The following is a 26,749-nucleotide window of genomic DNA, read 5'->3' as shown; positions in this document are numbered from 1 at the left end:
GGCTTAGGGGTGTTAGAGATGCTGTGTGTGTGTGTGTGTGTGTGTGTGTGTGTGTGTGTGTGTGTGTGTGTGTGTGTGCATGCAATGCTGCAAATGTATGTGTTGCAAAGATAGAGCACAAGAGTGGTTGTTTTTTTGCACAAGTGTTTGTGGCAGGCTGCTTGTGTGTGTATCCCTGTGTATATGCATGTGTGTGTATGTGTGTGAATATGAGGAGAGGGGGAGGAGGTGGGGGTGTTAAGGCTTTAGGGTTTAGAGGGATAGAGGCGAGGGAGAGGAGGAAAAGAGGGAGAAGCTGCAGCGTGTGTTTGCGTGCGTGTGCAGTGGCCGTGCGAGAGGCAGCGACGGCGGAGAAACAGCAGCGCTAGCACTGCTTAATTAATCAACATCAAAAGGCAGCATTAAAAATGAATGGAACCCGCAGCAACAGTTTGGCTAAAGTGAATTATTCAGGCGTGGAGCTTACCCCGCTGCCCAACATTCTATTAAGAGCTAAAATCTTGATATTTTTTTTTCTCCTCGTGCCCCCATTTAGTCTCTGTTTGTACCAGGGCTGCAAAGTTTGCAGCTGAGGATCAATGCCTTGCTTTGCCAAGGGAATTTTAGGCAAACAACTCTCAGTCCACTTTTCAGGCGCCTCTGTTTGAGCAGAATGCCATTAGTCTCACCGCTGACCACAGTTACGGGCCCTTAGTTCCAAATTAAGGCTCTATTCCTTTTTCAATTAATTGTATTCGAGGAAGTGGTTTTCAATTAAATGAAAAAGTCGCTGAACTCTGAGATGAGGAGATCTTTAACCTAAGTGAAAATCCATTCTCTTTTCCATTATTTAACTGTAATTTGAATATCCACCCCCATCACAACGAATTAAAACTGAGATAATACACATTTTCATCATTAATTAAGCACTGTGTACTGTCCATCATGAGTCATGGCTGTTAACACAGAGGCAGATTGCCATCAGGCATTCATCCAGCTTCTCTATTAATTTGTACCTAAGCTCTAAATTAATGCAGTATCCTTCATTTATTATTTAACAATGTCATAGAATAGAATTCAACAGGCATGCTGCAACTGAAAGTCTTTATTTGCTTGTTGCCAGATCTTACAGTATTTCCTCAGACAGAGCAAAATTTACATTTTTCTAGCACCGGCTCACGAGGGGCAAAACAACAGTTGAACTTCAGTGTAGCATGAAATGAAGGCAGTAAAAAGTTGAGACCTCTGCGCAGTCGACATCTCTGTGTGGCTGGTGAACGCAGATGCCGCGGCTCCCCACACAGCCACAGCCACCGAGACACACAGGAGCCATAAAGTCTGTCGACCGGCCAGAGGCAGTCTGTCGCATTCTGGTTCTGACTTCCTGCAACGCCAGGCCTGAGGCACGCAGCCTGTGTGTTCGCGCCGGCGTCGAGGGGATAGCAAAGGAGAAAGGAAAGATGGAGAAGTGGGGCGATAAGAGGAGATTTGGGGAGATGTAGGGGAGGAAAATGAGGGGAGAAGGCTGGGAGCTAAAGCAGCAGGACTTTGTTTGCATACATTTAGAAGTCTGAGTGCCAATCGCAGCAAAACTAGACTGTTGCATGAATCATGTTTTTCTAGGATGGACTTCGTGTCTGTAGCTGAAGCAGCTTTATTTCATTTTTTCTGAGACCAACAAACATCTCTGCTGTGCAGCGTTTTACTTGTTAATGTTCTATTAACCCATTCCTTAGCATCAAGTCGCTGCAGGAGAGAGTCTATTGATGACATTCAACCAAACTGAGAAGCTTCTCACACTTGGTTTCATGTTTATCTTCATGTGTTGTGTTGATTTGAAAACACAGAAAGGCTCAATAAGCCCCAGCTTACTTATTTTGCTTCTGATCTGATGTGAAAGTAGACTCAAAGAAAGCCATACTGTACTATAAGACACAGAACTTTACAGTGCAGACATATAGCACACCGCTGAGTGAAAGACAGGGAGGTACACACTCAGGTGTACACACACACACACAAGTAAAAATTTATTTTGGAAATCTTTTCCCCTGTGAATCTTTCTCCAGGGACACACTTCGGTTTTAAAAAATAAAGGGAAAGCAAGACATCTGGAACAACAGTCTGGGTCTGTGTCTACGGGGTGTATGTGCGTGCACTTTATATATGTCTGTGTGTGCATGTGCATGAGTGTGTGCGTATTCTGCTGTGTTTTACTCAGCAGTCGACAATATGAGTTCACCTTCTCCCCAGAGTGAAAAAGTGGAAAACCATGCTGGGGTAATTGTGTGTGTGTGTGTGTGTGTACGTATGTGCACATTTTCGATGTGTGTGTACGTGTGTGAGTCCGAACACTATGCGCATCAGGCAGTGGGAAGTGTGTGTGTGTGGTGAAAGGAAAGGCTGGAGGCTTTATGTGTGCGAGTGTGTTTCCTTCTTTTTCTCCCTTAGCGAATGCCTATTTCTAGATCGGTTTGAGGGTCAAGGTTTGGCCACCGGTGGAGAAAAGCTGTGTTCCCATTTAAAAGGGAAAAAAAAAGCTCTCGCTCTCTCTTCACAATGAAAGAAGACCGAACACACATCATCCTCTTAAAGCCTTAACCCTTGCTCTGCCATATAGCTCCTCGAAGCACAGCTCTTCTAAAGACCAACGTTCTGCAAGGCTAACAGATCCTGGGCAAAATAGAGGCAATAAAAATATAAAGTCCTGCCACCCTGACACTTTACTGACCATTGAGTCAAATAGTTAAAACCCCAATTCAAATGCTTGTTTGTTTGCACAGGCCAGAGGCATCTGAGCAAATGTAACTGGTGTTGCTGTGATTAAATCAGAGATAAAACCTTGGTGCTTTAACCCTTCGCCTGCCTACCCGTCTTCCACAGAAAAAGGCTTCCCAGGGCCAGTGTGCCTCTTCTGAAACAGTCTTAAAGACCCCCTCCCACAACCGTCAAGTTTTTAACCTTGTTAATATGTCCATATTGGTGTTTTGTTTATATAGGCTAATAAGATATATCAAGAGCAAAATAAGAAGTACCAGTGCCATGAGTGCATATTTCCACCTTGGAACTGGTATAAACCAATGACAGATTCAGACAGACAGGTTTCATATGTCATGAAACTTAAGGAACCAATTCCATCAACTTGTGGTGATGAGGAGGGGGCAAAATAAACACAAAGCCTTGTCAGTACAGAAAGCAAGAGTTTGCATTAGCACAACCGCTAACACTGTGTCAGCCACTGCCAGTTGCAAGCTAACAAATGCGAACGCTAACCATTCTGTTACGTCTTCTAGTCAATGATTTTGGTGCACAACAAACTCCTGAGACTGTGTCTGACTGAGGCTCAAACCGCTAACCATCTTCATACACGCTTTGCTCTTTAACCTGTTAATTTAGTGCAAGCAGCGCTGGTGGGTACAGCACACGGCCTCATGCAGATTTCTCAATGAGGAAGTAAGCGTAGACATGCTTCCAGATCCAGTTTTCTCTTTCTTCTTTTTCTTTTTTTTTCACTTTTTATGCGGGAAAACCATGTTAAATGAAATATTAATCATAGCAGAGTATTTTTTCGTAATTTAAAACTCAGCAACTTATTGGCACAATTTTCACATTTTTCTGGTTCATTTATAGACTATAATCAAACTTAATTGCTCTAAGAAGCCCTTCAGTGTGAGTAATTTAATGAAATTACAAAATACACAACTTATACAGTTGTTTATCCGCGTGCTTTATTCAAACTCACCTCGGTTATTTGGACTAAAGGAGTTCTTTTGAGCTTTTCTCAAGTGAGTCATGATCACGGTGACTCAGACTCTGACTCACAGGTTAACACTGGTCTTAAATCCATTAAGCTGTAGCAACAACATGGGTATAGCATCCAAGATGCCACTTGTAGGTTTCTGGAGGGAATTCTGAAAGCCCATTTCTGTAAGACATATTTATCAAGCAACTTACTCCTATTTACAGCGAAGTGTATGAATAACCTCTTCAGTAAGTTTTCAAGTGATCACAATATTAATTATGTTTATGCTCTGAGCAGGAACATCCAGTCAGTTACAAGATTTACCCAGCTTTAGCCATATTCTTTGTTCTTTTAAAATAATATTTTTATAAAATAATTTCTAACATAGGTTAGGTTATTTGTGTAAAATCCTCCAGTAGCAATTAACATGTGAAAGTAAAACTAATCCTATATATTTATAATATACAGTAAAGACAAATGAAAAAGTACCAAAGTGGTGGAAACTGAAGCAAACAGAAAAAAGCTAGAGTGGGGAGGATGTTCTGCTGCTGGTAGAAATTTAAGAGCAGGTTTAAGTTGTAAGAAATGTGTTGATTAGCTTTTATTATCAAGTGTGGAAGTGGGAGTGAAAGCGAAGGATTTGAACTGTTATCTGACTACAGGTTAGCAGGTTGATAAGCACAGGGTCTGGTGTCCTGATGATCTTGTCATCTGTTTGGCACCAGATAAAACACATTTGGCATCAAGAGGGAGCCTGGTTGTAGTAGAGCATGACACCTTTTAATTGGGCAAACGTTGCATCAACATGCACCCCTATGAGCCAGAACTGTTAACAAAATCTGCATTTTTAGGCTCTACAGCCTTGGCTTCGATTCAGCTCAGGAGATTGCCATTTATATTGTTTTACAGATATGAGCATTAACGCCACATCCATGCTTATACATTTTTATTTAAAAAGCATCACTTTTGCTAAATTTATGCCTGAAATACTGCTGTACCTGTTTCAGTTTGAAAACTCCAGGGTTAGGGTTTAATGTGCACAGCCGAAATAGAGACTTTTGGAATCAATGACGGACACACCCATGTTCGATTTGTTTTGAATCCTTCACAGATTTGTAGCACTATTATCGGTTGACCTTTTTCCAGATGAAAACAATGATCCTAATCCTTGTTTTCCACCACCATGACCACCTTATACATTCAGTAAATGTTCCACCTTGTCGTCAGTCCATGCAAAGAAATCTCTGATCTTACTTTTCACCGCTGCGGTTTCTTGTTCACAACTAAGCGACCAACTGCAGAGTAGACAATCTGCTTCCTGCTCAGACTTGCATGTGCAGGTCCAGTGCAATGGTCCTGTGATATGTGTTTTCAGGAGCGTTAGTATGGACAGAGATTATTTCTTATATGGGGCAGAGATCATTTTCAAATGAACACGTATTCATGTGGATGTAGCCAAAGTCTGCAGAGCAACAGAATGGAACGCCACCTTCGTATACATGAGAATATGAATCCAAGACAATACAGAGCTGAGTTCAGTTAGACAGAAAACTGTTTGTCTCTCAGATACAGTGTCACAACTTCCTGATTCAGTGAAGTATCTTTAATAATAGAAGCAAGGCTTACAGGCAGATGGGTATATGAGCAGGCTGGTGAGTTGACAGGCAGGTCCAGGCAACAGGTAGCAAATGCTGGTAGCAGGTTCACAGTGAAACACACAAGAACATAAACAAACAGACTGACGAGAAGCTGGTGACAAAGGCAGGAATGGGTGAAGTGAGCAGGGGCTGGAAACAGGGGCCGAGGAGAACTGGAAAGCAAACTGTGACATGGAGTCTAACGTTCCCCATCAGTTGTCATGATTTCACCAAATATATAGGCAATAAAGTGGGAAAGGACCAGGAATTATAAGCTGTTAAAATGCTAAACAAATCACAGTCTCAGCAGAACTTCAATGATGGATATCGTTAACGTTCCAGCTCTGTTTGTGACGCTGTGTGGAGTGTGCAAAGTAATTGCCTCCATCTTTCTCACTGGATTTTACTGACAGATATTTTCAACAGAAATAATTGTGGGTGGCATGTCTCCTGAAAATGGAAAAAGTCACACCACTGCAACTCCAAGCCCAATAAAAGTATTTGTTTTATTGGGATGTATTTCCTGGCGTTAGCCAAGTGAGAGTACTAGATATATATTATATTTAATGGATTTGTCATTTCACTTTTGTGTGTTTTATTGTTCTGTCCCTTGTATTTTACTTCCTTTGAGTATGAACATAAATCTCCTCCTCTTTCTTTGGCCCTGTTCAGACCGCAAGTGGACAGCTCTAAGTACAGGCGTCAATGTGCTCAAGATGCATTGAGGATGCATTTTTGTGGAGGTGGTCTGGGCCACATGTGGCCTCATTCTTTTAGCAGTGTTTATACAGAAGTGTCCAGGGCCACACTGAAGGGCCCCCTGCTCAACTGATGTCCTCTGTGTAAGAGGAAGTAGTTACTCATTCGTACTTATTTAGGTGGTTCTCAAATCACGTAACCTGGCTTTGTCCAGGTCTGAAAATGCTGAAACACCCATAGAGATATAATACAAGTCTGGAAAACCTCTTGGGCGATTTGGTTTGCCTGCAACACACAAAGGAATAGACTCAGTCTGTACTGTTTTGATTTCTTCTTCTTTTAATTTCCAGCAGACTGTGCACAGGAGGTGGGCCTCCTACTGGTTAAAAACGCATCTGGTTTTTGCAAACTGAAATGATATATGAGTTTATCAGCATATAGAGCGGGGACGTGAGTTCTGATCAGTGGTCACTTGACTGACGTGCTTAGAGCTGCTTCTGATTGTATCACCCAAGGTGCATGTTAATGCCACAGCCTTTGATTGAAATTTGATGCAAATAAACAAAAAAGAACAACATGTGAAATTAAGTCATTTTTCAAACTAAGCTAATCATGAGATAACGATGATGTATTAAAATGAATTCTGATAAAATACTGTAACACTACTTAGTGCATTACAGCTAATTTTAGGATGTGGATAAAAGTAAAAACACAGGATAAATATCACCTGACTCTTTCCCTCACCTCCACAGGGCTTTTTAGCATTTTTCAGGTTACTGTTGCGGTTGCCGTATTCCAGGCTGCAACGTAATTGTTTTGGTTCCCTCTCACTGCTCTTACAGCATCATTTTTGGCCACAGCAGGCAGCTATGTTTTTTTAGAAAAACAGCTTTAAAATCTCACTGTAAGCAACCTGCCCAGCTCTAAATGGCAGACAGACATTGTTAGAGAATAACTGGGGAATTTATAGGCCCATTTGGCGGCTAAAAAAGCCAGATATTTCTCTCTGGAGGTGGTAGAAAGCAAAAACAGAGCTGAAAGTATAGTGAATATTGAGCTTACATTCATCAGGTGGACACAAACATGACTCAAAATGAATGCTAATGTTGCTCCGTGTCTGCTGGGTGTGTGTGTGTGTGTGTGTGTGTGTGTGTGTGTGTGTGTGTGTGTGTATATATACTTCATAAGGTGAAATTATGTCACTGTTGTGTTTACAGTCTCTTTCCGCCGCCCCCGAGTGGACAATAAATCACAGAACTTTCCCTACTGACTTCTCACTTATGATGTATCTCTATGGCAACCTAAACAATGACTAAGACTAAGTTACGCAGCGTCAATTCAAACCACAAAGTATGCACTTTACAGTATATACAAAACAAAGGAGGTTAACTTTCTAAATAAATCTCCACAATATCTTTCATCTCACAGTATCATAGATATTTAAAAGAAAAGTGCTGAACGCTGGAAGAAGCCTCTTTCATAGACTCAAATATGCATAGTATTGTGTATCATTTTGTGCAGTCCACACCATGAATCCATACTATATTGATCTCAACCATGCCATCCAAAATGGCAGTGTCCTCATCAACAAGCCATGAGCTGCTGCCGAAAGAGCACAACCATGTCTGCAGAATGTCAAGGGATCCACAGCATCCAGATGTGATTCCCAACTGTGAATTTTAATGGCATATTCAGCTGCAGCCTCCATCATGGCCCTTTTTCCTCTGCGGGCAAAAAAAAAAAAAAAAAAAAAAAAGACAGAGGGTCCATTTGATAACACAAATTCATAACTCAGTTAGAAGATTTGCATTGGCTCTGTGGTGATGGATGCACCAAGTCGACCATATGAAAAATATTACTGCAGGACATCTTTGCACAATTTGTCCCCCTGTAGTTTGAGCATACTCTGTGAAAATCAGCTCTCTGCACACAACAGTAAGTTTTGAGATGCAGAAAAGACTTCTATCATCACAAGCAAAGTAGCTTCAGGCCAGGTTGAAATCATAACCAAGACTGACTAATGTTTATGGATTTCTTAGAGTATGAAAGCGTGTGTATGTGTGTGTAGTGGGTGGGGGCTATCTGTGACTATTTGTGAAAAAAAAAAAAAAGAGGAGCAAGACTGAGGAAGAGAGACTCAGAGAGAGAAGCAGCGAGTCTCTGTGGAGTTGTTTTGGTCATGGTGCTTGAGCACTCTGATTAATGCTCATAGAGAGACACCAGATGGAAATAGAGAGAAAGAGAGAGAGAGAATGAAAGGGTAGAGGAGGAAATTTGTGGAGAAGAGTACCGTGGAAGATGATCAGAGGGAGGGAGGAGGAGAGAGAAAAGGGTGGATAGAGGCAGGAGGTGGAGTGAGAAAAAAAAGATTAATCTTAACACGTGGAGATGATGAGAAAAAGCTGGAGAGAGAAAGTAAGTCTGAAACTAGAAACTGAAAAAAAAAGGATTCTTCTGTGCTTTTGGTCATGGCAGTGGTTCTTTACTCTAATCCCTTTTCGCAACTTTAAGTTGATTTTGAACTTCATTGCTGATATTTTTTTTTTTTTTTTTTTGAAAGGATTAAAATATTAGGAATGCTCCTTCAGCCTTTAAACGTTTGCATAGACATACTTGATTGATATCTGAGCCAGCACGGACAAGGCGGGCAGGTTTTAATGTTCACAAGAAACCAGGTCAGTCGAAGAAATCTGGGTGGGCAGGCACTGACATGCATTGTAATAACCTGGTTACTGTAAATCCATGATCAGATTCCTCCCTCACAAATGTCCAGACTACTTTGTGCTAGTTTCCGTTTTAGTTCTTTAGTTTTTTTTTAGATGGAATCATTCTGTATGAAGTCGACTGCAGCTTGCCTACTTAAAAGTGAGTTTTCGTTAAACAAACTACAGTTATGTTTAAGTTCAGTGTTAAAATGCACCGTGTGTTCTTGAGGTGCAATAAATGCAATGAGTGCATTTGCAAGGCGGGTTTTTACATTTATTTTAAATTGTGCAGTGTTTAGGTTGATGTTTGCTAGCTAGTTTGTGCGTGTGATGAGAAACAAAATAGGGGCCCACTCATGAAAACATTGCTCCATAGCACCAGGAATGGTCAGACGCTCCACACGGAGAATATAAACAAGCTTCCACGGCTAACTATAGCGTACGAGCCAAAAAACATGAAAGTTAACTTTTGTGGACTTTAAAATAACAAAAATAGCACATCAGATGAGAGAGAGAGGAGAGAGCGCTTTAAAATGTGCTACTCTTGTAGCTTGACTTTGAAAAGGCTGTAAAGTGCCTATGCAAACTACTAAAAGCATCTGCAAAAGTGTTCATTATCTCACCAAGACTTGGTACAAGCCTAAAGAATCATTTTTTGTTTAAGAGTGTAGTTCGAGATGTAAGGTTTGCAGAGGAGAGAATTTTTGAAGGAGAGAGGAGAGAAGGGAAGAGAGGAGGGGGAAGGAATTTTGGGAGATCAGTGGCAGGGAGGAAGATGAGAAAAGAGGGTACGGGCACAGTGGGATTACTCCAAGATGTGGTGAGTGGGAGACAGGAATACAGAGAGACAGAGAGAGGAGGCAGCACTTCTTTTTGGTTTGTACTAAAAAATTAAGAAGCAAGAAACCTTCTGATGTTTTATACTGCAATTTAGGAGACATTTTCCCAAATAATGAATAGAAACGATGGAAAACAAATTCAAGCTTTTGTGTAGGACAAGGTTTTAGCAACTACTTGGCTGAGATACAAAAAGACAGCGGTCATGGCTAAAGTAAGGAATTAACATTGTAGTTGTTGTTAAAAGTGCTTGGTTGATGGGAGAAGTCATGCGTAGCCGAAACAAATACTGTGGGCGATGGTCGGAAAGTCAGTCATCCACCTACACTTCTCCTTGAAAGCTTTGTCAGTACTTCAAGGCATCAGTATGCTAAGTAGTTGTCAGATCATCAAACAGCTTGTGAACCCCTCCTTTTTTTTTTTTTTGGAGGGAGGGCTGCTTCAACCAGTTTTGTTACTTTCTGAGAAAAGTCCACGATTAAGCTGCCAGTTTCCTCCAGCAGAACCGCTTGTCAGACAGTCAAATGGCTATGGAAACACACACACACACACACACACCTTTCCAACGCTGGCTCTGTCTGTCCATTTCTGTAACTTTTCATTGTATTCAACATTCACAGCCACATCGCGCCATGCGTGGGGTTGACCAGCTGTGCAGAGAGGAGCTGGGGTTTGGAATTTCTCTCTCAGTTTCTCTTTTTTAATTCTTTACACTGCTATTTATGTCACTTTTCTCTGCAACGCTAAGAATTTCTGCACAGAGAGACTTTCTGAAACCGTGATATCCCAGTTTGGATGATTATTGATATTTCGCCCACATTTTTGCCTTTAGATGTGGTCAGACAATACTTGTACAGTGTACAAGCTATTTTCAAGCAGTAAACACGGGTGATTTTAAATTTATGAACAAAGAAAAAATGCTGTTGCTTCTCTGATCAGGACAATCTCGGATCAAAACCTGTCTGTGCGTTTTTGGCTTTTGCACCTTGGAATTGGCACTGAAATGGAACTTAAACCGAGTGACAAAGAAGGATTGACATCAAGAGAAATGGGCAGAACAGGAGAGAGGCAGCTAAGGAGGGGAACTGATGGAGATGAGAATGGAGAGACGGACACAGGGAGCAGAAAGGGAGGGAGGGGGATGCTCGCTAGTGGAGTCGGCGTTGACCTTCACTCCATCCAGAACCACGTACAACATTTAGCACATATGGCTTCGCTTAATGTGGCGAGACTTCAGTATGTGTGGGTGTTTGTGTGTGTGTGTGTGTTTCCATTTCTAATGTGCGTGTCGTAGGAGTGTGAGTATTAGTATGAGCGTGCATGCTTCCCTATGTGTGTCTTTGATTTTGTTTACATGCTTGTGTTTACTTGTGCGCTGCCACATGGATACGTGTGCGTGGCCGTGTGCGTCTGTGTGTGTGTGTATGTGTATGAGTGCGTATGTGTGTGTGTGCATGCCTGCAAACACAGTGTGTATCTTAATTGGACTCCATTCAAGTGTTTAATTACTCATTAGAGATGCTGCAAAGCAATCCATACACCAGCTTTCCCTGTTGGCTCCCTCTGCCCTCTGTGACTTCCAACCCACAGAGGCTCAAACGTTTTGACCCAAACTACATGGATTAGTTCACCTCGTCAATCTGGATCAACCCATTCATATTAGATGAAGATCCTTAAGGCAGAGGGTGATACCAGAGCGAGACAGACAGCTAATAAGTCAGTCAGCCAGTCAGTCGGTTTGACACTCAGCCAGTTTGTTCATGTGTAAGATTAGTAGTCAGTCAGTCAGTCAATCAGGCGCCGGGCAACCTTTTCATCCAGATACAGTATCCAGGTAGTTGCTTAATGAGCCAGTCAGTCAGCGGGCCAACAAGCCTGATGGTCTTTTAGCTGGCCGGGCAGTCACTTACATAATTGTGTTGTCACTGTGTCAATCACTCCATCTGTTAATCTGTCAGTCAGGCTGTCAATCAGAGAGTGGAAAAAACCCACAAGTGCTTATTTTCTAAAGCACCTTTGCAAGTACAGTGCAAGTACAAATAAAACACAAGTCAATAAAATACAACAAAACAGTTAGAGGAAATGGTCAAACACTGAGAACGGAGACAAAATAGAATACAAACCATATAAAAATATTGGCAGAATAAATTATAAAGTGGATTTTTATTTTCATAAAGTTGGATGATCCCTTCGGTTGTGATGGAACTTCCCTCAGTATTTGGTTTTTTGGTAGAATATGAGATCAAAAGATCATAAATATATAATAAATCAAACCATAGAGAGTTTGGTTTTGTAACTCTGCCCCTCTGAGAAAAAAGTTTCTGGCCAAACGTCAGCTGGATGTTTTGGTGGAAATATGAGAATGAAAAGAAACTTTTTGTGTGTGCCAGCCTTAATAAACTATTGGTGGTCATGTTGACTGACAACCAAATCCCGATCTGTAAAAAAAAAAAAAAAAAAAAACTCATTAAAACTGCATTATAAAATCTGAAGAATACATGAGTATTGATGGTATGAAAAATAAATCTTCTCCCTTCTTTAAACATTGACTCTGTGGTTACATGACATTTCTGCAGGGTGCTGACATCAATCCTTTCTTGTCATCGCTGTGTTGAGTGATTCCCATTGCTGTGCTTGGACACCAGCCACGAGACCCTTCTCTCTCCGCTTTAGGCCAACCTTGTCGATACCAATACAGCCCCAGTGCTGTTTATGCTGTCGACGGTGCCAGAGCCGGTGCTGCATCACAGTGAATGCCCCTCAGAAAACGAGGAGACTGATACAGGCATATCATGCACTCTGCCTGTCAGCCTGTCAGATGCACCGCGTGTGCCCAAGCTCTCATCTTGTCTGTCTAACTCGTCCTTCTTGTCCATCCATCAGTGGCTTTGTCACTCTCTCTTTCTGGCTTTGTGTCTATCCTGTCTCTGCTTTTCGTGTGTATATTTTAGTTTCCACATCACCGATGTGACAATAATCCTTCCAGGTGGTCTGGAGATTGTTTTACTGACAAGGTTTGTTATGTTAATTTGGTCCGTGGGTGTCAGATCGTATGTGTCTGTAAGTATGATGGGGAGCATGTTTGTGTCTGACAGTGTGTATATGTGTGCGTATGTGTATGAATTTTGCCAGGGATTGGCGCAGGCGGCGCTCAATCCGCAGGGGGCCCATGTTGCCCGTCTTGAAGAAATACATAATAACCTTTCAGATGTGCTGAATGTCACCGCGGTGATCCATGGGTGACATTATTCAGAATGACAGATGTGGAACTTGTCAAAACAACGCAACTTCAGCTCGGGAACATGAGTGTGTTTGTTGTGGGGTTTTGATCATTTATTTTTCATACTTGCTGTTTACGTACAGTATGAGATGCGTGTGTGTAATGCTGGCTGTTTCTTGTTGTTGTTTCCATCTGCATGTGTTTACGTAGAACGTAGGATCAAGAGGTAATTTACATAATTAAACATGTGCATCTGTGTTTCTGAATCCCAGGATCTCTGTGCGTTAATATTGTTTTATGTTGTACTGTGTGTTAATGTGTCTCAGTGTGTATTTGCCCTAGTATGGCATATTTATGTACCAGAGGAGGCTAGTCCACAGAGTCAAGAGGGAGATTAAAATATTAAGAAGAGTAATTGGTTGAAATAAACCATCACCAAAGCTCAGTATCATTTATAAGATTATTTTTCTGCCTTCTTTTGGATTTCCAAAATCTATCTTCAGTTCTCTGCCACTGTATGTGAGTTTGTTGAACTAGTGGCAAAGTGATAGATTCATACAGGAGTAGCACATTGCAAATTATTAATAAACACATCACTGGAAAAATTAATTTCATTCAGGTCAAAAATGTATCCTATTTATCAAGCAGTAGCTAGATACTTGTATTAGCCAACGCAACAGTTAGCTTGTTAACGGTGAGACTGGATTTGGACTGGGGAGGCGGCGTAGCAGCAGCTGGACGCTGCCAGGAAGCCGAGAGTGAGCCAACTGTCCAGGCTGGACCTAAGGTACCCGGGACTGGCCTTTGGTATGGGCAGCAGACTGCTGCATGGAAGGTGTTCGAGGGAGTCAAATGAGCCTTGCAAGACACATAGAAGACAGCCAGCCTTTACTTCTCTTTTGCTCTTGGAAGACTAGATGCAACAACAGGCCTTACAGCAGCTATGAAGTTAATCTCCAAACATGTAAAGTGCGTGGAAATCTTGTAAGCCATCGTTTTACTGCTTCATTTTTTTTTGTTGAGCACAAAAAAGAAGAGATAAATGACCAACTAGTGTAATGCAACTCCATTGGTTGGTTTTCGTCTTGTCCTCTATAGTTTTTTGAGTCACGAGCCGCCACTGTTGTGTGCGTCTATGTGGAGGTGTATGTGTGTCAGCGTGTGATGGTGTAGAGGGAGCTAAGGTATTTACTTTGCCCCACATACCTAAGCATCAGCAACAACGCTGCGGGAATCACAGGCAGAGATGACAGCATGAGAAAGGAACACCACATACTGAGAGAAAAGCATCTAAAGAGTCTTAGCAAGAGGAGGGTGTGTGTGTGTGTGCGTGTGTGTGTGTGTGTGTGTGTGTAGGGGGTGGGGCGGGTGTCATTTTATACATTCAAAAAGAATGAACAGAAAGCAGAAGAAGGCTGGATGGGGGGAGTAAAAACACACTGATGGAGAGGGGGGTGTTAAGCGAAGAGATCAAGGAAGAGAAAACAAAGGGGTGGTGAGAGTTATGACGACTGAAAAGAGGGAGACAGCAACAAAGTCAAAAGATGCTGCCGTGCTCCTGGAGGGAAAGTGAGAGAAGAAGAAAAAGAGAGGGAGAGCGATTAAATGAAGCTGAGGTGAGTGGAGATGAAGAGTGAGGGAAAGAAGAGAAAGAAAAGGAGCTAAAGACAGACTGAAGACAGGAGCAGATGAAGATGGAGAGATAGAAACGAAGAGTAATGTGGAATTAATTGGAGAGACATTGAGAGTGACTGATGCTGCAGCACAGCAGCCTGAGACAGCAACGCAACTGAGGCTACTTACAGACACACACGTCGTGAAACAGCCTGCAGTTCCTCCCTGCCAAAAAGCCAAATGAGGTGAAATTGGGCACATTTCAGATGAGGAATATGAATTTTTACATTTAAAAGACTCCACATTTTCATTTGGCCAACAGTGCCTGGAATTGGCCATGGTGAGGCAACGATAGAGGTGCAATCTCTTTGTGAGGGTATGTGGTAGAGAGCAAACTGGCTGTTCATTACTGTCAATAAGAGAATGATGATAAACTCGGTGCTGGCAGAGAGTATCACCCACTGCGCCTGCTGATAGAAGTTGGCAAGAAAAGTTGAATTTTCCCAACTTTTGCGTTGAACTGGAGAAGGGAAGATTAATCGGATGTTTAAACTGAAAATCAATCCATGGAGTGATGGGGTGAATAAGCAGCAGATTTTTTTTCTCTTTTTTTGACCCTCTAAAGGGAATGAGAACTGATTTCACCGGTCAGTTTTAATGCTTATCTTCCTTTCACCATAGACTCTTAGTTTAAAGGTGCCCTGTGGAGTTTTTTCGAAACATCATGTTTGCATTCAGTGTTTCTCACCAAAATAGCAAAAAACATTCCGAGTGCATCTCCTTCCTCATGAAACATTTGCAAAACCATTTTAAAAGTATTTCAAAATGTGATTTGTTTACAGTCACATTTACTAGCAGTCTTCTTCTTCACTGCCTCCAAAAAGCTGCCAAAAATTCAAATATGCAACGTTTTGATCTGTGTACAAAATGTGACAAAAAAGACAGCTCTGCCTTTAATGAGGTGTGATAGAAAATGACACCCATCATCCCAAAATAAGTAACTATGCTCATAAAAACACATAATGTAGCCAAAACCTGACTACTCTATGGGCTGCAGACTGGACTATTTTGGGTGTTAATTTGGCATTATCATTCCTTCTTTTTTTTTTTTTTTTTGTATGTAAACACTGTATAGGCTGGTTTTTGCATGGATGTTTGCCTGACAAAGTTCTTGTAGGTCAAAAATGTTGTATCATTGCAAATCTCCTTTTGATTAGAACCATCTTTTTAACTTTAGCATTTTCACTGACTGACATCTTGCATCCAGAGCAGTGCTTTGTTTTGTTTTTCAGACCACAGCATGAATGCCACATTACCAAGACTGACAGAGGGAAATCAAGTGAAGCTGGGGAAAAAGGAGAAAGTTATGGATGGAGAGAGGGGTGACATAGATAGATTGAGAGAAGGCGAGAGAATGGAGGAGAGAGAGCAAAGCATCCTTTGATGTTTGTTCGCTGTTTAGGACACAGACAGGTATGGTAAACATCTGAGGTTTCTCCAGCCTGAAGCTTTGATCACAGCCATGCTGAGGGATGATGTTGATGACTCAGTGGTGTCAGAATATTAAGGAGTGGCCACTGCACACACACACATAAGTGTACAGAGAGATACTTGCATCTACAGAGCACAACTACGCACAAACACTCTATAGACATGTGCTTTTATTCTCCTCCTTTCTCTCTTAATCTTTCATTTGAACTTTTAAACCCCTCAATTTCTGTTTTCTTTTCATCCTGGCGTGCACACACAAATACCATAAAACCCTTTTACACAGACTCTTTACCACTGATTGTGGTTCGAGCCTCAGAATGAGAGCCAGCAGCCAAAAGCCAAGTCCTTCAGCTGCATCTGGCTAACCTCACCAGACAATTCAATTGCCCTGAAAGAGTGAGGAAAATCTGTGAGACATCAGGGGATTAGGAATGAAGCAAACCATCATATCATATTGCACAGGTTTGCACACAGATAATATTAAAAAGAAATGGCTTCAAACGGTGGAACAAAACACCGAAAAGACCCTGTACTGAACAACATGCACCTCAACAACACTCTGTTTTACGGGCATATTTTAAGATTCTTTTTCGTGAAGACACCGTTAAGTTTTCAAGATCTGTGTTCCTTTCCCTTCTGAACCTAATTACCAAGTTTTCCTCCTTTTACTTGTTTTATGTGTGGAAATTATATTGACTGTTCATATGCCAGAGATACAAAAAAGCTATCTTTCTCTGGAAATGAAAGATAATCAAGTTTTATCACCCCTGAAATAAGAATATACATCATTTCTTGTCCCGGTGATAAGAGTTTACACAGAATGACTAAAAGGATAAAAGGATTAGTGGACCTTTATAATTTTGCACTGTATTTTGCCTTGAGCTACCTTAAAGCCCCTATGTGTACAATTTTGTGTTACTGTATTATAGCATCTGTCAAATTATTCTGATGGGATAACTGAGATGGGAAACTCAAAGGGAAAAGACAAGTTGTGTTGTCTGCAGGTTTGTGACAGCGTCTTTTTTGTTACTGCAAGTTGGCGTCACCAAAGTGAGAGACAATTAAATCTTTAACATACAGTAGAAGGGATTTAAATAACATAAATGGGCAATAAAGGTAATAAGACTCTTAACTACGTATTTCATGAAAACTGACATGAAATTGATTGAAACCTTTTGACTGTTGTTATTCAGTTTGGAAAAAATGTCACCATCATCATAAATTCTTCATCCTCTGCCCAAACTTTGCATGTGGACAGCTACTAAGCTAACAACTAACAACAGACTAAATGCATTTCCATTAAAGGTTGAAAACAGAAGTACAAACATTATTAAGTAATGGTAACATGAGTACAAGAACAATAGAAAGTCCCCATAGGAAGTATAACACAGTAATGAATCTGATAAAGATACATATAAATTCCCAAAGTTTGAAGGCCTTGTCACACAACACAGCCAGGCAAGTCGATCTCAATAGCTTCCCAAACTTCTCTTTATTTTCCCACCAGGTGTTTAGTTCTTCATTGTACAACATTTTGTGCAATAGGAAGCTATTGAATAAACAAAACAATCACAAAACTAAAGAAGAGTGCCTACAAATCATTCCCTTTTTATTCTATAGTGAACTACATTTACTGTCTGCTGTTTTATTTGAATGTCTGAATTCAGAGTGTGTAAAAGTATCCACAAAACAGTGCCTTCAAAATTTCCACAATGGAGCAAGAAAGGAGTGGTCATGGCATTTACACTACTTTGTACAATCTGCAATAATCCCACATTGCAATTTCAACTGCTCACTATTGGAACTACAGTCTACATAAGAAATAGTCCCTATGACAACAGTTGACAGTGTGACAATAACGAAATTCTATTCATCTCTATTCATCTCACCTCAAATACGTTTTTTGAAAGGCTGAGCTGACACTTTGAGAATAAGAGGATTCCACATCTTAACTCAAGAGCAAGGAAATAAATTATTCATATGCTGTCATGACGACAATTGACATTATCAAGAAAACGATGCCTAAAGAGTAAATCCCACCGAAACCCAAGTATTGATTTTATTGATGTAGAATTTTTAGCAAGCCTCTTATCAAAAAATGTGTTTCTTTTTCCTTTCACCTATTGAAGTCTGGAGTTGCATTTTTGCAACACGGAATCTCCAAATCATGTGTATTATACGTCTTGTTTTCAATTATCAAAGTTTTCTATCACTAAACATATTTATAATCAAGTGGGGAAAATACTACAAGTCAAAAAGTTACCTGGAAAATTGTTAAAATAGGTTCAAAACAGAGAGCTTGCTGTGATATGTGATATGAGATGAGATGTGGTATGTATTACAGTATTAATATTTTCCCACAAAAAATGTTGCAATGATACAGCTCAGAGTCTGGGGTGCTGGGATATATAGTGTTTATCTACATTCAGTCTGGAATAGGTATTTCCAGACAGTTTCAAATTCAATCAATCAATTCAAATGTATGTTGTAATTTCTTTTGGCAGAGGAATCAGAAAATCAGTAATTCTCTGCCTCCTCTGTGTGAAACTTCTGACCACACCCAGCACTGACGTCACAGTGTCCTCACACACCCTGGAGTACACCTCTACATCACTGCACCAGGTTGAAAAGTTAAAGTGTTAAGTCGCTCTTTAATGACAACACCATAAGAGTGCTGGCCCAAAGCTAACAAATCAATCTTTTCTACTGGTCTTTTTTACAAGTTTATCATGAATCAAGTTTACACTGCTACACTCTGCCTCCAGGAAAAAGACATATGCCCGCACTCTCAAGTACGACACCAACACTTCTCATATGTGACAAAGTGCAGCCCATATACTGAAGAACGCTTAAGAGGCCGCTTGGTGGCTTCGGGGCTCACCAGATTTGTTCATGTAACAACATCAGACCCTAGACTCAGTTGTTGTTAGCCTATTAGCCTGTGGATATTATGCCTGATTCCTGCTGAGAGACTCGCTGTTGCAGTTAAATTACACAAGCTTTAGTGTCTGTTAGTGTTCATAATTGTTTTGCATTTTAATTTAAATACTTCTATTATCTCCAGGTTATTTTTCATTTCTAGTACTGTCATGACACAACATATATAGGAGTTGGTATAATTTTGTTTATTTACAGTAAAAAAAATTCATAATCATCACAGTAAGTTAAATAAAGAATATTTTGAGAGTATAATGAAGCATATTGTTTAACTTCCACTTGATCTATCAGCACATCATGTTAGTGTGCCCTGCACTCTAACAAATACTGGAAAACCTGAAACACTCTATACATCTTTAGGTCAGCACCTGGTATATACAGAAGGGGAAAAAGTTGAATTCATGTCAGTGTTATGACAGCTTTATGCACACCCCTTTAAATTGCTATTATATTGCTATGTGACAAGCCTGAAATAGATACATATGCTGATCCTGTGTCCTAGCAATTATGTTTATATACTACTACGAGTTTTTCAGAGGCCATTTTAATTCATGAAGAGCTATATTTATTAATGGCAGCAGAGTTGCCAGGATGTGCGGTGTACAAAGTGCACAAGTGTCACAGCAAAGACTGGGGTGTGAGTCCCATCTGTTAGGTTTAGGCGACAAAAGCACTTGGTTTAATTACATGAGAATAAACACATGGAGTCTGAAGTCACTGAACTTTTTGTGGATTTAACCAGACCTGATCTTTTCCTAACCTTAACCATGTGCTGTGAGAGCCTAAACACAACGGTAAAAAAGTACAAGTGGAGATTGTATTGCAATATTGTATATCTATCTGTGATAATATACTATATATATGTTTAGTATCAACCTATTTGGAACTTGCCAAATACGTAAATTGACAACTCCTCTCCTTTTTAAAATGTATTAGTTATATAAAAACATAATTGCTCAGAGACAGGACTGCATATGCACATTAAAAGAAAGTCACACCAATACATGTGATGACACCCACACACCTGACTCAGATAAGTTCTGCGAGGAAGAGACATGCCGTAAGTGTGAGTGCATTCTCATGTCTTTTTGGCCAGTGCAGTGTGAGTGTTTAATTCCAAATGACACGCAGCCTTAGAGGAAGTGATGCAGGGACACACACACACACACACACACACACACACACACTCATTCGCACATAACTACACCCACCAGCATGTACTGTTTAACAGCTCGGAGTGCGGTGGCCACACACCTGCACACACAGACTCACACACACACACGTCTGCACACACAGATTCCTCTCCTGGGCATATTAGGAATGCAGACGGTGTCACAGGAGCAGGGCAGGGCGCTGAGTAGCTTAATACAAGCTAATGTATCCTGGCACATTAGCCCTTTCTTGGATTGAGCATCCTCACTCATTCAGAGCCATTTTACCAAGCCACTTTCTCATTTAAGCCAGCACACACACGCACATATTTCCATCGAGGCACGCTTCACTGTATACCCAAAGCACTAATGCTCAGATGGTAGTCATCCATAAATATTTCAGCGCACAATCAATAGGCAAAGCACATTTGTCTCAGATGGAAACGCACAGTCGTACAAATTGAAACGAAAGACAGAAAACTCCTCTTCCATCTGCTCTTCCTCCAGCTGGCATCCTCCTCCTCCTCTTTTTTCTTTCTTTCCTCTTTTTCGCTTATTTCTGACTTTTTTTAAAAAATCCTCATTTCATGCGGGCTCATTATCCTTTCTCCTGACCCCGCCTTTCTCCGTCTTTCACTTTCGTTTGTCCTCAGTCTGCATATATTTCTATTCCTCCTTTACCTTCTCTCTATTTGTCTTACTCTCTCTGTTCTCTCCTTTCTGTCCTTTTTATTCTCATTCCGTGCATTTCTTCCCTCTGTTTCTCTCTCTGCCTTTCCCCCTTTAGTTGTTAATCAGAGTTGATTGGGAGCAGAGAGAGCCGAGAGGAGCTCCCCAGTGGATCAATGCCTCTAAATGATCTGTTCAAGGATCCCTTTAGAACCTGCAAAACTCGCTCTGATAGGGCACTGAAGCATGAAGGCGCTCATTTCACATCTAACTCACTTCCTGATTTGCCCTCTGGGAGAGAGACAGGACTGCTGTTATTGGGATAATTTGTCCCAAAGCTAAATATCCCACTAACCAAAAGTGCTTAGACCAAAATGTCTTCATTCCAGGCAATCAATTACTGCCAAGGTGAGGGGGAAAATGATGAATTTGTTTAAAAAGCTCAATCTGTGTGTATGTGCGCGCCATCTGAGACGACGAGACTGCCCGACAACTGGCTTTGTTTATGCTCATTTGACTGAAGACGTGTTCCTGCGTCTCATATTTACAGAGCTTCGAGAAACACAATTTGATAACATGCGGCAGCTGAATTTTAAATGTATTTGATGTGGTACATTTGAAATTAAATTGATCGTAGCCATGGTGATGGATGATGTTAACAACGAACACCAGAAAAAGTGCTCGCTACAGACACAGACATGCACATGCCCACAGAGAGATTTGATATCAGACTAAATCATCACAGTTATGAATTTTAAACAGCCTTTGAAATGTTAGATGGTTTACTAAAGACACAGAATATTGAAACCTGAATATTGAATTACTGTGGATTATCAAAGATGCAAAAACAAAGAGATTATCAAGTCATCCCCTTGGGACATATTCATGGAGCGCATGTAAATAAAATATCTTAAATATCAAATATTTTAATAAATACTTTATAAAATACTAACCCTAACCCTTTCTCAGACGGGGACTGATATGAAAGCAAAACTATGCATGAAACCAAATTATGTTATGTATTTTAAGACTTGTGGTTAAACAAATACTTCATTTGAGTATTGATTTATTGTCAGATGTGAAATATTGATTTATCAGTTTCTCTTTGAAGAACTTTTTGCAAATGGATACTATAAATTCAAAATAAAAGTCTGATATTGGGGATATAAACATTAGATTCTTTAAGATATTAAGCTCTGACAGTTTTGAAGGACAAGTCATGTGATATTGTGTAGGCTGTTTTTGCTGTGAACTGGTACTTTAACCAACTATTGTCTGAGTATCCAGAGCCTCAGAAATTACTACATTTATGTCTAAAACCTATTAAAAACACATCAGTGAGCCACAACATTGCACTGACTGACATGTTTCTTCAGAACCATGAATGTCGTGACTGTGTTTTCATTTTGAGTTGTTCTCAAATACACCATCCTTTTGCCATAAATACTTGAACAGAGTGCCACAGGGTTGACATATTTTTTCTTAGGTTAACCCTGTTAGCGTCACTCTGATTCCCTCAACAAAAAGCAAATGGGCTTTGTCATTACATGGGCTTTTTGATTACTGCAGAGAATAAGCTCTGTGACAAACGTTTATGATAGTTATGCATTTTGTTCAACATGAAAATCTTCACAAATAAACCTAGCCTAAATGCAATCGCCAGATGTAAAAAGCTATTGATAGCTCTCAATGAACTATATCACTGTAACACGCTGCTGAACTTCCAACTTGTAGCTAGATTAATTATGCTTACCTCTTCTGCAAATGCCTTTCCTTTTACAAAGTTGGTAATAGTTTTTAAGAGCTCGAATATAAACACAATAAGGCTGTAAAGGTGGACTGGTGACTGGATCGTTTTCGTATTCGGCATTATGACTTTTAACACTCTGGACAACTTCTGCAGTCTCATTTAGCCAATAGTTAGCAACTGCCATTTTTTAAGTTAGCAACCGCTGTTTTTTAACAGATGTCAGAGCTTTAACAAATCACAAGTGGTGTATTACGGATGCATTTCCTAGAGTAAAACATGAAACTGGAACTGGATGTTCTAAAATGCTATCTAAATACTCATTCCTGCAGCACTCTATGTGTACTAATCCACGGCTGAAAATAGTCCCTAACAAATGCAGTATTTGCTCCAGTTTGACCACCTTTTGCAAAAAACAAAAAACTAAAACTTTATTTTAAAAGTTATTTTAGAAAATTAATTAACCTCTTTTAACAATGAAAATATGTATTCATGACTGATTTTTAAACAGATTTTTACGTCCTCAGAAGAAACCAGAGGGCTAGGGAAGTGGAAAAAGTTTATAGTAATACAAGTTGGTTTTGATCTTTCAATGGCATTTGTTGGCAATTATAAAAATATAGAATATCACCAGCCTTATCCTTGAAGAGAGACCGATTCACTTCAGTGACTTCAAGATTGTAAACAGAAGTTAAATTCCCCTATACGTAACATTGGCATCACAACATAAACCTAAATAGAGCCGGTGTTATGTAGGTAAAAAAAAATACAGCCATATGTTTCTAATATATCATAACAAAGAAGCGGAGGCTTTTGAAAAGAGATGAGGGGAGATGGAAAAACAACATCTTATGTACAGTATTTCCATATGTTACCTGCATCCATTTCGCAAGATCCTTGATTCAGTGCCAGAGGGAGGAATGAGAAAAAATTGTCACATGCATACCCACTACAATGTGTGTATATACTTCTATTTCTTGTTCACTAACCTCTGACTCACTTGTATTCATCATGCCAACCTCAATATTCTGCGTGTGTATGGAACTAAGTGGACATTCACCACAGCTGCCTCTATACACTGCTTTAGGGGGTGGGATAATAATGTGTGCTCTCTTCCATCACATGGCCTACTTCTCTTGAGTGTCATACGAGTGGGCTCATTCAGCCACTGGAAAAAAAGACTACATTCCAAACATACTAATAATTCCCATGAAGCATAGCTCGCCAAGGTTTATTAAAGTGAAACTGGTTACTATGCAAACCAACTATGTAACCAGAGGGATTATTATAGATTTTTCTGGCCTTCTTATGTTCATTAAATAAGTGAAAAAACACCCTCAAGGATGGTCTTGCTTTGTATTGCGATGACTCAGGTGGTTTAAAGAAGCATTGGTTGAAGTGTCCTTGAGCAATGTGTTGAATCTCTAAGGGGTGCTGTTTTGCAGCTAACTGTGACCTCTGATCTCCGAGATGTGCAAACACTAGAAAATCCTAACAGCAATCATACAATTTCATGAAATTGCAGTGCACAGCGTGACTGCATTAAATGGACGATCACCGCAGATTTCCTTAATGTTCAATCATACAGAAATCTAATATACACTAGGAAGTAAATATTCATAGCTTTGCAGGAACATATAAGTTTTTCTCAAAATATATGTCTCACACTATCTCATTTTACCTCAGTAAACTATTCCCACAGATATTCCCTCTTACCTCTGCTCACTGATTCAGTGCATATTCCTGAGCCTGTTTATGAATTTTTTTTTTTTTCAAGAAGAAATTTAAATTCATCTTTCTTTGTGTCTTGCAGGTTCTGGCACGGAGAGTACAGGGTAGCAGTGAACATCAATGACTATCTGGACATCTACTGTCCTTACTATGAAGGTCCTCCGTCCCACGGGCGCATGGAGCGCTACATCCTCTTCATGGTCAACCACGAGGGCTACACTTCCTGCCAGCACAGGATGCGTGGCTTCAAGCGCTGGGAGTGCAACCGTCCCAGCGGTCCTGACGGACCCCTGCGCTTCTCAGAGAAGTTCCAGCTCTTCACTCCCTTCTCCCTGGGCTTTGAATTCAGGCCTGGACACGAGTACTACTACATCTGTAGGTTACCCAGATAGGCGGCGTGTGTGGTGTGTGTGGTGGCAGATTGCATGTGAACAAGTAAAACGGTGCTTGTTTGTTTGTTGTGTGCCTGTGAGTGTGTCTGTGTTTGCGTGTTATCCATGCTCCTGCTCAATATGGATTTGTAAACGATGTGTAAATATGCAATCACCAGAAGCTGATTGAGAAGATTCTCAAACACAACCCACCATGTCGCTCCCACAGCCACCAGCGTGCATAAATACACCTTCCATCTCTCATCCGTTCCCCCTTACCTCGCATTCATTCTCTTTATTTTTTGATGTATCTCTCGGCTTCTGTTCACATCATAAGTGGTGTGCTCAGCAAAGTGGTAAAAATGTCACGAGGCGTAGTTTGTAATCATTTTTATATTAGCTGTATTGATGTTTCTCCTCACTTCAACAAGTGATGTATTAGTACCACAGATGGGCTTTGCCCCCTGAGACTGTTTTTCTGAGCTGAGTTAAAAAGCTATCATTCCCCCACCAGGCATGGGACAAATAGTAGCTTCAAATTACTCTTAAACATTGTTTTCAGCTGCTCGGTGCACCAGATGGGAGGGATAAATTTACTGCATCCGGAGAGTTTAGTGCAAGATCAGTTGGTAATCACAGAAAAGCATGTTAAATTGACTTTCAAAAGCTTCACTGTCAACGTCCAAACTTTCTGGTGCTGCACAGAAAAGTGCCACTCTGACTGTGTTTGAGGCTGCAGGAGTGTGCAGGCGGTAGACAAGAGGTTCGCCTGTTTGAATTCACAGACCAGCTGGGGAAATATTTGAAAGGAAAGCGAATCTTCCAAAAATGGAACAGTAATAATTCACACAATCAGAAGAGGTCACTTATCAGGAAAATGCATGCACAGGATGTTTGACGCTTTTGAACAAACGATCCATTCTGTTAGCTGAAGTGTGCAAATTTAGCCTCACATTCTTAGATAAATGTACATTTTAAAAGTATATATTAGTCAACAGTGTTGGGGAAGTTACTTACTCTATTTTTTTGCAATGATCAAAGTTATCACATTAGTCCTTTACTTACCTTACTTGAGACGATGACATGAGCAGCATCTGTGCCCCCTCACAGCCTGGCACAGGTCTCTTCATTTATCCCTGCACAGGCGGATGAAAACTGACCTTAACCTTGTTAGTAGGAGATGACGCTTCCTCACCATGACCCATTATGGGATGAGAGTCTTCTACCACCAGTTGAAGGTCACCGCACCGACTTTTTTTTTTGTCCTTGGACAATGCTCCCGACATTACAGTGATATCCAGATACTGACACAGGTTTGAATTCAACGTGTCTCATCAGATTTTATTTGAAAGGGCAGTAATAAAACTTTTTACGTAATCACTGAAAATCAAAATGCAAAGCAGGACGGTACTTGATTGATTTTTAAGGCTAATGAGATAAAACCAGCACTAAGCATTTGCAAATAGTTCTTTGCATCAGTCTGTCATCTCAACCGTCACAAAGGCACAGCAGGCGAGGGTCAGAGAGCTAAAGAGGCGAAGCTAACAGCAACCTGATGTCCCTCTGCACTTTTCCCAGTCAACACACACGCACAAACACACACTCCTTTGTTTTCAGCTTCATGTAAGGATGGACAGGGCCCCTCCAGAGTTGTATAGTTGCTGACTATGGTATTGTGTCTCTGGGACCCCTGGGGGTAGTGTGTATGCCTCAAGACTGGAGTGTGTGTGAATACATGTGTGTAAGTGTTGTGGAGGAGGGAGGCGGGGGCTGGTTGTGGGGTCAGTTGTCAAGCAATTGTGAGTCCGTGAAAGGCCATGTCCATCATCCTGACTGACAGCCGCACACACATTTTTGTCTCTGGCTGTCTCACGCATTCACAGAGGAACACACACACACACAGAGTCTCACACACACACACAGACACAGACACACACACACACACACACACACACACACATACAGAGTCTTACACACACACACACACACACATACACACACATGCACAGGTTAGTATTGATGTGGAACGACTCCATGTAACAGTTTTAACTACCCAGCCCTTCAGATGAGTGTGTGTGTGTGTGTGTGTGTGTGTGTGTGTGTGTGTGTGTGTCCTCTCCACCAACACTGTGCAGAGTAAAACACATCAATCTTTGATGGTGATTTGTGGTCCGACCTGCGCGGGTGTGTGCCCGTGTGTGTGCGCTGGTGTGTGTATTTGT

At 40.8% G+C, this 26,749-nt stretch overlaps 1 protein-coding gene across 1 annotated transcript in view; it reads left to right on the top strand.

Moving 5' to 3' along the window:
* LOC139632991 (ephrin-A2-like) overlaps positions 1–26,749 on the top strand; it is an 80,115-nt gene that overhangs the window by 47,706 nt on the left and 5,660 nt on the right. Inside the window, exon 2 of the mRNA XM_071498307.1 lies at positions 24,239–24,531. Coding sequence (XP_071354408.1) covers positions 24,239–24,531 — 293 coding nt within the window. The remainder of the gene's footprint in view (positions 1–24,238; positions 24,532–26,749) is intronic.

The sequence above is a fragment of the Trachinotus anak genome, unplaced genomic scaffold (assembly GCF_046630095.1).
Source record: "Trachinotus anak isolate AG129_WGS33_773 ecotype Australia unplaced genomic scaffold, CSIRO_AGI_Tana_v1 ptg000015l, whole genome shotgun sequence".
In the NCBI taxonomy this organism is placed as follows: domain Eukaryota; kingdom Metazoa; phylum Chordata; class Actinopteri; order Carangiformes; family Carangidae; genus Trachinotus; species Trachinotus anak.
The sequence above is the reverse complement of the archived record's forward strand: the minus strand, read 5'-3'. Positions and strand labels throughout refer to the sequence as shown.